Raw genomic sequence first — 12,069 nt, forward strand, 5'->3', positions numbered from 1 at the left:
CACCTGCTTTACTATTCAGACACTGTACCGGGGCCATCGGATAATGTACCGGGGCCATCGGATAATGTACCGGGCCATCGAATACTGTACCGGGCCATCACCTGCTTTACTATTCAGACACTGTACCGGGCCATCGGATAATGTACCGGGGCCATCGGATAATGTACCGGGGCCATCGGATAATGTACCGGGGCCATCGGACACTGTACCGGGGCCATCGGACACTGTACCGGGGCCACCGGACACTGTACCGGGGCCATCAGACACTGTACCGGGGCCATCACCTGCTTTACTATTCAGACACTGTACCAAGGCCATCAGACACTGTACCTAGGCCATCAGATACTGTACCGAGGCCATCACCTGCTTTACTATTCAGACACTGTACCGAGGCCGTCAGACACTGTACCGAGGCCATCACCTGCTTTACTATTCAGACACTGTACCAATGCCATCAGACACTATACCGAGGCCATCAGACACTGTACCAAGGCCATCAGACACTGTACCTAGGCCATCGCCTGCTTTACTATTCAGACACTGTACCGGGGCCGTCAGACACTGTACCGAGGCCGTCAGACACTGTACCGAGGCCGTCAGACACTGTACCGAGGCCGTCAGACACTGTACCGAGGCCATCAGACACTGTACCGAGGCCATCAGACACTGTACCGAGGCCATCAGACACTGTACCGAGGCCATCAGACACTGTACCGAGGCCATCAGACACTGTACCTAGGCCATCGCCTGCTTTACTATTCAGACACTGTACCAATGCCATCAGACACTGTACCGAGGCCATCAGACACTGTACCGAGGCCATCAGACACTGTACCGAGGCCATCAGACACTGTACCAAGGCCATCAGACACTGTACCTAGGCCATCGCCTGCTTTACTATTCAGACACTGTACCGGGGCCGTCAGACACTGTACCGAGGCCGTCAGACACTGTACCGAGGCCGTCAGACACTGTACCGAGGCCGTCAGACACTGTACCGAGGCCGTCAGACACTGTACCGAGGCCGTCAGACACTGTACCGAGGCCGTCAGACACTGTACCGAGGCCATCAGACACTGTACCGAGGCCATCAGACACTGTACCAAGGCCATCAGACACTGTACCTAGGCCATCGCCTGCTTTACTATTCAGACACTGTACCAATGCCATCAGACACTGTACCGAGGCCATCAGACACTGTACCGAGGCCATCAGACACTGTACCGAGGCCATCAGACACTGTACCGAGGCCATCAGACACTGTACCAAGGCCATCAGACACTGTACCTAGGCCATCGCCTGCTTTACTATTCAGACACTGTACCGGGGCCGTCAGACACTGTACCGAGGCCGTCAGACACTGTACCGAGGCCGTCAGACACTGTACCGAGGCCGTCAGACACTGTACCGAGGCCGTCAGACACTGTACCGGGGCCGTCAGACACTGTACCGAGGCCGTCGGACACTGTACCGAGGCCGTCGGACACTGTACCGAGGCCGTCGGACACTGTACCGGGGCCGTCGGACACTGTACCGGGGCCATCGGACAATGTACCGGGCCATCGGACACTGTACCGGGGCCATCGGATACTGTACCGGGGCCATCGGATACTGTACCGGGGCCATCGGATAATGTACCGGGGCCATCTGATACTGTACCGGGGCCATCGGATAATGTACCGGGGCCATCTGATAATGTACCGGGGCCATCGGATAATGTACCGGGGCCATCTGATAATGTACCGGGGCCATCAGACACTGTACCGGGGCCATCAGACACTGTACCGGGGCCATCAGACACTGTACCGGGGCCATCAGACACTGTACCGGGGCCATCGGATAATGTACCGGGGCCATCGGATGCTTTATTATTCAGACACTGTTACCGAGGCCATCAGATACTGTACCGAGGCCATCAGATACTGTACCGAGGCCATCGCCTGCTTTGCTATTCAGCTGCTGTACTTTTTAATGTGTAGGTCTTTCATTTCTTTGTCAGGATATATTTCCTCAGGTTTAGGATGTACATCAATACACATCCATCTACTTTACCCTGTACATGTAACTGCCTAAAATAATGGAAACACTTGAGGAAATGACTGCTAGAAAGTATATTGAAAGCAGGTGCTTTCACACAGGTGTGGTGTTAATTAAGCAATTACAATCCCATCATGCTTAGGGTCATGTAAAAAATGATGGGCCATTATTTTGTCTACTATGGCAAAGCCCCCATAGGATGGCCCCTTCCACAGGTACGAGTAGTCACTGAATGGTTTGATGAACAGGAAAAGGATGTATAACCTTATGCTGTGGTCGTCAGTGACCAGATCTCAACCCAATTGGACACTTATGGGAGTTTCTGAAGTGGTGCCTGAGACGGCGTTTCCCACCACCATCAATAAAACACCAAAATGTTGAATATTTCATGGAAGAATGGATGTCTCATCCCTCCAATAGAGTTCCAGACACTTGTAGAATCTAAGGTGCATTGAAGCTGTTCTGGCTGGTGGTAGCCCAACACACTATTATCAAATGTTATTTGTCACATACACATGGTTAGCAGATGTTAATGGTCACATGGTTAGCAGATGTTAATGGTCACATGGTTAGCAGATGTTAATGGTCACATGGTTAGCAGATGTTAATGGTCACATGGTTAGCAGATGTTAATGGTCACATGGTTAGCAGATGTTATTGGTCACATGGTTAGCAGATGTTAATGGTCACATGGTTAGCAGATGTTAATGGTCACATGGTTAGCAGATGTTAATGGTCACATGGTTAGCAGATGTTAATGGTCACATGGTTAGCAGATGTTAATGGTCACATGGTTAGCAGATGTTAATGGTCACATGGTTAGCAGATGTTAATGGTCACATGGTTAGCAGATGTTAATGGTCACATGGTTAGCAGATGTTAATGGTCACATGGTTAGCAGATGTTAATGGTCACATGGTTAGCAGATGTTAATGGTCACATGGTTAGCAGATGTTAATGGTCACATGGTTAGCAGATGTTAATGGTCACATGGTTAGCAGATGTTAATGGTCACATGGTTAGCAGATGTTAATGGTCACATGGTTAGCAGATGTTAATGGTCCACATACACATGGTTAGCGGATGTTAATGGTCCTCATACACATGGTTAGCGGATGTTAATGGTCCACATACACATGGTTAGCGGATGTTAATGGTCCTCATACACATGGTTAGCAGATGTTAATGGTCCTCATACACATGGTTAGCAGATGTTAATGCGAGTGTAGTGAAATGCTTGTGCTTCTAGTTTCGACAATGCAGTAATAACCAACAAGTAATCTAACTAACAATTCCAAAACTATTCTCTTATACACAGTGTAAGGGGATAAAGAATATGTACATAAAGATATATGAATGAGTGATGGTACAGAGCAGCATACAGTAGATGGTATCGAGTACAGTATATACATATGAGGTGGGTATGTAGACAAAGTAAACAAAGTGGCATAGTTAAAGTGGCTAGTGATACATGTGTTACATAAAGATGCAGTAGATGATATAGAGTACAGTATATACGTGTACATATGAGATGAATAATGTAGGGTATGTAAACATTATATTAAGTAGCATTGTTTAAAGTGGCTAGTGATATATTTACATAATTTCCCATCAATTCCCATTATTAAAGTGGTTGGAGTTGGGTCAGTGTCAATGACAGTGTGTTGGCAGCAGCCACTCAATGTTAGTGGTGGCTGTTTAACAGTCTGATGGCCTTGAGATAGAAGCTGTTTTTCAGTCTCTCGGTCCCAGCTTTGATGCACCTGTACTGACCTCACCTTCTGGATGATAGCGGGGTGAACAGGCAGTGGCCCGGGTGGTTGATGTCCTTGATGATCTTTACGGCCTTCCAGTGACATCGGGTGGTGTAGGTGTCCTGGAGGGCAGGTAGTTTGCCCCCGGTGATGCGTTGTGCAGACCTCACGGGAGGTAGCCGTAAGAGTCTTTATGTTGGCAGTTACCTATACTTTTATGTTTAAATTCAGTATATGCCAAAACATTTTTGCCTCAATTTAGTTTTCTTAGTTGCTTATGAAATTCTTAACAAAAATGGCTCTGTCTTCCAGAATCTTAGTTTTGCTGGTCTTGTCAAGTCTGGGATATGCGTACCTCACTCGTTTCTTTTATGTATGCTGGACATCAATCACAGTGTAAACCAACATTCCCCCTTCTGTCTTTCAGAACCATTCGGCATCGATGACCGAGGTCACATGACTAGCGGGGACCGAGGGGGGTCAGCACCGGGTCACCTTTGCGTCTCCTCAACACATCTTCTAGGCACAATGTTTTGTACTGTCATGCTACTACTGTAAAAAAGGACAGTATTCTGGTGTAACTAGTTAGAGGCTGATGTTTTGTACATTTTTGTATAAAGGGAGTATGTGCTGTAGCCTACCTAATCCTGAAGATGTTATTACTGGTCTGGGTTGTAAAATGATAAGCAGGAAATCTGGGAATCCTGGGATTTCTGGGAAACCTGGGAACTTTGGTCCGAGCTGAACTGTCTGTCAAGACTGACTTACATAGCCATTCCTCCTCTCTCTCTCATGTTTTACATCACAAAGTAAATCTAATATGCAGTATTTAATGTTATGGAAATATTGATGTCATTCTGTGGGATTTGTACAAATACTTCTATCTATTCTGTTTAACTAAAGTTTTTATTTTTATTGCTGTAAAATGTTTTGTCGTTTTTTTTCTGGCTGCCGTTTTTCAGGAATGTTTTTGGTATTCATAATGTTTTGGTATTCATAATGTTTTTGGTATTCATAATGTTTTTGGTATTCATAATGTTTTGGTATTCATAATGTTTTGGTATTCATAATGTTTTGGTATTCATAATGTTTTTGGTATTCATAATGTTTTGGTATTCATAATGTTTTTGGTATTCATAATGTTTTGGTATTCATAATGTTTTGGTATTCATAATGTTTTGGTATTCATAATGTTTTGGTATTCATAATGTTTTGGTATTCATAATGTTTTGGTATTCATAATGTTTTGGTATTCATAATGTTTTGGTATTCATAATGTTTTGGTATTCATAATGTTTTTGGTATTCATAATGGTTTTGGTATTCATAATGGTTTTGGTATTCATAATGTTTTGGTATTCATAATGTTTGTGGTATAGGAAAAAAAACGTCTCATTGACTTGTGACTTGGTGTGGTATTGGTTTCCTTCATGGCAGAATACAGAAGCTGCCATTCTCTCAGCATGGAACTAAACAGTTGAACTGTTTGAATAGATATTTCTTATTTGTATAGTGTATTTCTTTGAAAAATACATATTTATTTAGAAACGCTGCATATATTTTTCTTGATTTGTGAACAAAATAAATAGTCCATAGCAGAGTATCAATTGTGTGGGCATTTTTATTCCAAACCTCAACAGTCTTTGTTGGCCTTTCTACAATGGGTGGGTCTTCCTGAATGCTGATTTGGTTAAAAGCGCATTCCAGCTGGTGTCTAATCCACAAATTACCACCAGCTAAATCTATGACGTTAAAATGCCTATTTACTCTGTTCCATCTGACTGCGCAATCCACTGTCTCATCAGCCCAGCCAGGCAATTTATAAACTTGATCTCCACTATAAAAAGCATATAGACATTGTCTCACATTCGTTAAACAGAGGAGATTGGTATAAACCTTGCTGTCTGTCTCCGACATTTACAACATTGTTTCAAGATTCAAATTCCAGTGGTCCCATAGTAATGAATGTGTCGAATCCCGACAGACAGGCAGCGTTTCTCAACCAGTTGAAATCATGAATCAGCTGGCATCACTTTTATGGATATACAAAAATGTCAAACAAAATGAACGCAGCCTTTCCAGCTTCAAGTGATCGTGTTGTTGGCTACCTCCTCTGAACAATCGGGTCCTAAGAAGTGAGCAAATGTTCTATGCCAGGCGAAATCACACCTCATTAGCTCATTGTTATAGATGTTTCCAAATATATGTCACTATAAAACATCTTATGCAAATGCAGCTACTTTGCTGTTATTCTGGCTGCACTTTTTAACGTGACTAAATTAGCCATAGTTGGCTAGCTAGAAAGCAAGGGATAAGAACATTGCCAGTCAGTACGACCGAACCGATAGAACAAACTACACCGGATCTGATGCTCGTTAGATGTGGCAGGGCTTCAACTATTCCAGACTACAAAGGGAAACTCAGACACGAGCTGCCCAGTGACACGAGCCTACCAGACAAGCTATATGCCTTTTATGGTTGCTTTGAGGCAAGCAACACTGAAGCATGCATGAGAGCACCAGTTGTTCTGGATGACTGATAACGCTGTTGGTAGCCGATGTGCGCAAGACCTTTAAACAGGTCAACATATTACCAGGACGTGTACTCAGAGCATGCGCGGACCAACTGGCAAGTGTATTCACTGATATTTTCAACCTCTTCCTGACAGAGTATGTAATGCCTACATGTTTCAAGCAGACCACCATAGTCCCTGTGCCCAAGAAAGTGAAGGTGACCTGTCTAAATGATTACCGCCTCGTAGCACACATGTCGGTAGCCATGAAGTGAGTTTTGAAAGGCTGGTCAGGACACACATCAACAGCATCCTCCATGACACCCTAGACCCACTCCAATTTGCATACTGCCCCAACAGATCCACAGATGACTCAAACTCAATAGCACTCCACACTGCCCTTTCACAACTGGACAAAAGGAAGGAGATGGCCACCGCCTAGCCAATTGTGCTATTTTCTTCGCGTTATTTGTAAATTATTTTGTACATAATGTTTCTGCAACCGTATCTTACGGAAGAAAAGAGCTTCTGGATATCAGGACAGCGATCACTCACCTCGGATTAGACAAAGATCTTTTCAACAACAACAAGCAGGACTCACACGATATTCTCCAAACACCCCACATTGCAGACATCCCAATTATTTGCAAAAGGAAGCGAAGCAGAGGAAGAAGAGCCGGATGCCTCGACCCGCAGAAGACATCTAGGAAAGCTGCCGTTACCGTCAATATTACTTGCCAACGTGCATCATTGGACAATAAACTAGACAAGGTAAGATCACTGAATATCCTACCAACGGGACATCAAAAACTGTAACATCTTATGTTTCACGGAATCGTGGCTGAATGACGACATGGATATTCAGCTAGCGGGATACATGCTGCACCGGCAGGATAGAACAGCACACTCCAGGAGACCAGGGGGGGGGGCAGTGCAGTCTGTGCAAATTTATAAACAGCTGGTGCACGAAATTTAAGGAAGTCTCTAGATTTTGCTCACCTGAGGAAGAGTATATTATGATAAATTGCAGGCCACACTACTTGCCTATCATACATCATCCTGACACCTCTACAGCTATCACCCTGACACCTCTACAGCTATCATACATCAGCCTGACACCTCTACAGCTATCATACATCACCTCTACAGCTATCATCCTGACACCTTTACAGCTATCATACATCACCTCTACAGCTATCATACATCACCCTGACACCTCTACAGCTACCATACATCATCCTGACACCTCTACAGCTATCACCCTGACACCTCTACAGCTATCATACATCAGCCTGACACCTCTACAGCTATCATACATCACCTCTACAGCTATCATACATCAGCCTGACACCTCTACAGCTATCATACATCACCTCTACAGCTATCATCCTGACACCTTTACAGCTACCATACATCACCCTGACACCTTTACAGCTACCATACATCATCCTGACACCCCTACAGCTATCATACATCACCTCTACAGCTATCATACATCATCCTGACACCTCTACAGCTATCATACATCATCCTGACACCTCTACAGCTATCATACATCACCCTGACACCACTACAGCTATCATACATCATCCTGACACCCCTACAGCTATCATACATCATCCTGACACCCCTACAGCTATCATCCTGACACCTCTACAGCTATCATACATCATCCTGACACCTCTACAGCCATCATACATCACTTCTACAGCTATCATACATCATCCTGACACCTCTACAGCTATCATACATCAGCCTGACACCTCTACAGCTATCATAGATGACCTGACAACTCTACAGCTATCATACATCACCCTGACACCTCTACAGCTATCATACATCATCCTGGCACCTCTACAGCTACCATACATCACCCTGACACCTCTACAGCTATCATACATCATCCTGACACCTCTACAGCTATCATCCTGACACCTCTACAGCTATCATCCATCACCCTGACACCTCTACAGCTATCATAAATCATCCTGACACCTCTACAGCTATCATACATCATCCTGACACCTCTACCCTGACACCTCTACCCTGCTCTCCATATGTTCACCACCACCTGATACCAACACACCTCTATGGCACAGTCACACTCTGTCTCCCTAAAACCACATCTTTCACAAATCTAAATGAAACGTAAGTCTGTAAATGCATTCATTAGGAAAAGTTCTGATTCAATATAGTATTGTATCATCAGTTCCTCAGTACCCTTTGTCTTCATGTTAGGTGTATTGAGACAGCAAACAGTACTGTCGGAAAACATCCAAAAGATCACATTCTTTATCAAATAATATGTGAGATATGATGTTCAGAGAGTAAAGAAAAGGGACCACTAGAAGATCTATTGAAACAATCCACCGTAGGACCAGGAGCAAGGCTTTGGGTACAGACAGTGTTCTCTGGTTATCTCCTGTCAGAGAGAGCTTGGAGGTTGGTTGGAGATGGAGAGCAGATGGTTCCAGGGATCAGGACACACCATGTTCCTCTGGTACAGGGCTCTGGGGCGGCAGCCTAGTGGTTAGAGCGTTGGACTAGTAACCGGAAGGTTGTCTTAGGTACAGGGCTCTCGGGCGGCAGCCTAGTGGTTAGAGCGTTGGACTAGTAACCGGAAGGTTGTCTTAGGTACAGGGCTCTGGGGCGGCAGCCTAGTGGTTAGAGCGTTGGACTAGTAACTGGAAGGTTGCGAGTTCAAACCCCCGAGCTGACAAGGTACAAATCTGTCGTTCTGCCCCTGAACAGGCAGTTAACCCACTGTTCCCAGGCCGTCTTAGGTACAGGGCTCTGGGTCTGATTGTCTAGGTACGGGGCTCTGGGTCTGATTGTCTAGGTACGGGGCTCTGGGTCTGATTGTCTAGGTACGGGGCTCTGGGTCTGATTGTCTAGGTACAGGGCTCTGGGTCTGATTGTCTAGGTACGGGGTTCTGGGTCTGATTGTCTAGGTACGGGGCTCTGGGTCTGATTGTCTAGGTACGGGGTTCTGGGTCTGATTGTCTAGGTACGGGGTTCTGGGTCTGATTGTCTAGGTACGGGGTTCTGGGTCTGATTGTCTAGGTACGGGGCTCTGGGTCTGATTGTCTAGGTACGGGGTTCTGGGTCTGTTTGTCTAGGTACGGGGCTCTGGGTCTGATTGTCTAGGTACGGGGTTCTGGGTCTGATTGTCTAGGTACAGGGCTCTGGGTCTGATTGTCTAGGTACGGGGTTCTGGGTCTGATTGTCTGGGTACAGGGCTCTAGGTCTGATTGTCTGGGTACAGGGCTCTGGGTCTGATTGTCTGAGTACAGGGCTCTGGGTCTGATTGTCTGGGTACAGGGCTCTAGGTCTGATTGTCTGGGTACAGGGATATGGGTATAGGGCTCTAGGTCTGATTGTCAGGGTACAGGGCTATGAGTCTGATTGTCTAGGTACATGGGTCTGGGTGTCTGGGTATAGGGCTCTAGGTCTGATTGTCTGGGTACAGGGCTCTGGGTCTGATTGTCTGGGTAGAGGGCTCTGGGCTTGGGTGTCTGGGTATAGGGCTCTAGGTCTGATTGTCTGGGTACAGGGCTCTGGGTGTCTGGGTAGAGGGCTCAGGGTTTGGGTGTCTGGGTATAGGGCTCTAGGTCTGATTGTCTGGGTACAGGGCTCTGGGTCTGATTGTCTGGGTACAGGGCTCTGGGTAGAGGGCTCTGGTGTCAACAATTACAGACCAGTATCCCTTCTTTCTTTTCTCTCCAAAACTCTTGAACGTGCCGTCCTTGGCCAGCTCTCCCGCTATCTCTCTCTGAATGACCTTCTTGATCCAAATCAGTCAGGTTTCAAGACTAGTCATTCAACTGAGACTGCTATCCTCTGTATCACGGAGGCGCTCCGCACTGCTAAAGCTAACTCTCTCTCCTCTGCTCTCATCCTTCTAGATCTATCGGCTGCCTTCGATACTGTGAACCATCAGATCCTCCTCTCCACCCTCTCCGAGTTGGGCATCTCCGGCGCGGCCCACGCTTGGATTGCGTCCTACCTGACAGGTCGCTCCTACCAGGTGGCGTGGCGAGAATCTGTCTCCTCACCACGCGCTCTCACCACTGGTGTCCCCCAGGGCTCTGTTCTAGGCCCTCTCCTATTCTCGCTATACACCAAGTCACTTGGCTCTGTTATAACCTCACATGGTCTCTCCTATCATTGCTATGCAGACGACACACAATTAATCTTCTCCTTTCCCCCTTCTGATGACCAGGTGGCGAATCGCATCTCTGCATGTCTGACAGACCTATCAGTGAGGATGACGGATCACCACCTCAAGCTGAACCTCGGCAAGACGGAGCTGCTCTTCCTCCCGGGGAAGGACTGCCCGTTCCATGATCTCGCCATCACGGTTGACAACTCCATTGTGTCCTCCTCCCAGAGCGCTAAGAACCTTGGCGTGATCCTGGACAACACCCTGTCGTTCTCAACTAACATCAAGACGGTGGCCCGTTCCTGTAGGTTCATGCTCTACAACATCCGCAGAGTACGACCCTGCCTCACACAGGAAGCGGCGCAGGTCCTAATCCAGGCACTTGTCATCTCCCGTCTGGATTACTGCAATTCGCTGTTGGCTGGGCTCCCTGCCTGTGCCATTAAACCCCTACAACTCATCCAGAACGCCGCAGCCCGTCTGGTGTTCAACCTTCCCAAGTTCTCTCACGTCACCCCGCTCCTCCGTTCTCTCCACTGGCTTCCAGTTGAAGCTCGCATCCGCTACAAGACCATGGTGCTTGCCTACGGAGCTGTGAGGGGAACGGCACCTCAGTACCTCCAGGCTCTGATCAGGCCCTACACCCAAACAAGGGCACTGCGTTCATCCACCTCTGGCCTGCTCGCCTCCCTACCACTGAGGAAGTACAGCTCCCGCTCAGCCCAGTCAAAACTGTTCGCTGCTCTGGCCCCCAATGGTGGAACAAACTCCCTCACGACGCCAGGACAGAGGAGTCAATCACCACCTTCCGGAGACACCTGAAACCCCACCTCTTTAAGGAATACCTAGGATAGGATAAGTAATCCCTCTCACCCCCTTTAAGATTTAGATGCACTATTGTAAAGTGACTGTTCCACTGGATGTCATAAGGTGAATGCACCAATTTGTAAGTCGCTCTGGATAAGAGCGTCTGCTAAATGACTTAAATGTAAATGGGTTTGGGTGTCTGGGTAGAGAGCTCTGGGCCTGGGTTTTGGGTGAGTCTGGCTGGTCTCTGGGTCTCAGGCTGGTTGTCCTCCTGCTGGTCCTCTGTGCTGCTCTCGGACTCAGTGTTCCTGTGTGTCTGCTGGTACCAGTGTAACAGAGTTTAAAATATCTTCCCTCATGCTATCAAATTGTCAGTCATTTTGTGACCAGACCAGTCCTCAGCGATGTTGTGTTTTTTTATTTTACCTTTATTTAACTAGGCAAGTCAGTTAAGAACAAATTCTTATTTTCAATGACGGTCTAGGAATAATGGGTTAACTGCCTGTTCAGATTTGTACCTTGTCAGCTCGGGGATTTGAACTTGCAACCTTCCGGTTACTAGTCCAACTCTCTAACCACTAGGCTACCCTGCTGCCCCTACCAGTTTCTGCTGGCATCAGTCTCTACTCTGTCATGTTTGGTTTCTGCTGGTATCAGTCTCTACTCTGTCATGTTGTGTTTCTGCTGGTATCAGTCTCTACTCTGTCATGTTGTGTTTCTGCTGGTATCAGTCTCTACTCTGTCATGTTGTGTTTCTGCTGGTACCAGTCTCTACTCTGTCATGTTGTGATTCTGCTG

The 12,069-nt window shown here is 46.8% G+C and overlaps 2 protein-coding genes across 2 annotated transcripts in view; one reads left to right on the top strand and one right to left on the bottom strand.

Moving 5' to 3' along the window:
* LOC124047990 (phospholipid phosphatase-related protein type 1-like) overlaps positions 1-4,925 on the top strand; it is a 29,876-nt gene extending 24,951 nt beyond the window's left edge. Inside the window, exon 8 of the mRNA XM_046368353.1 lies at positions 4,219-4,925. Coding sequence (XP_046224309.1) covers positions 4,219-4,251 — 33 coding nt within the window. The 3' untranslated portion in view covers positions 4,252-4,925. The remainder of the gene's footprint in view (positions 1-4,218) is intronic.
* A 6,645-nt stretch (positions 4,926-11,570) lies between these two features.
* LOC124047741 (glutamate receptor ionotropic, NMDA 3A-like) overlaps positions 11,571-12,069 on the bottom strand; it is a 44,594-nt gene continuing 44,095 nt past the window's right edge. Inside the window, exon 12 of the mRNA XM_046368046.1 lies at positions 11,571-11,590. Coding sequence (XP_046224002.1) covers positions 11,571-11,590 — 20 coding nt within the window. The remainder of the gene's footprint in view (positions 11,591-12,069) is intronic.

This window comes from Oncorhynchus gorbuscha, linkage group LG11, assembly GCF_021184085.1.
Source record: "Oncorhynchus gorbuscha isolate QuinsamMale2020 ecotype Even-year linkage group LG11, OgorEven_v1.0, whole genome shotgun sequence".
NCBI classification, from domain to species: domain Eukaryota; kingdom Metazoa; phylum Chordata; class Actinopteri; order Salmoniformes; family Salmonidae; genus Oncorhynchus; species Oncorhynchus gorbuscha.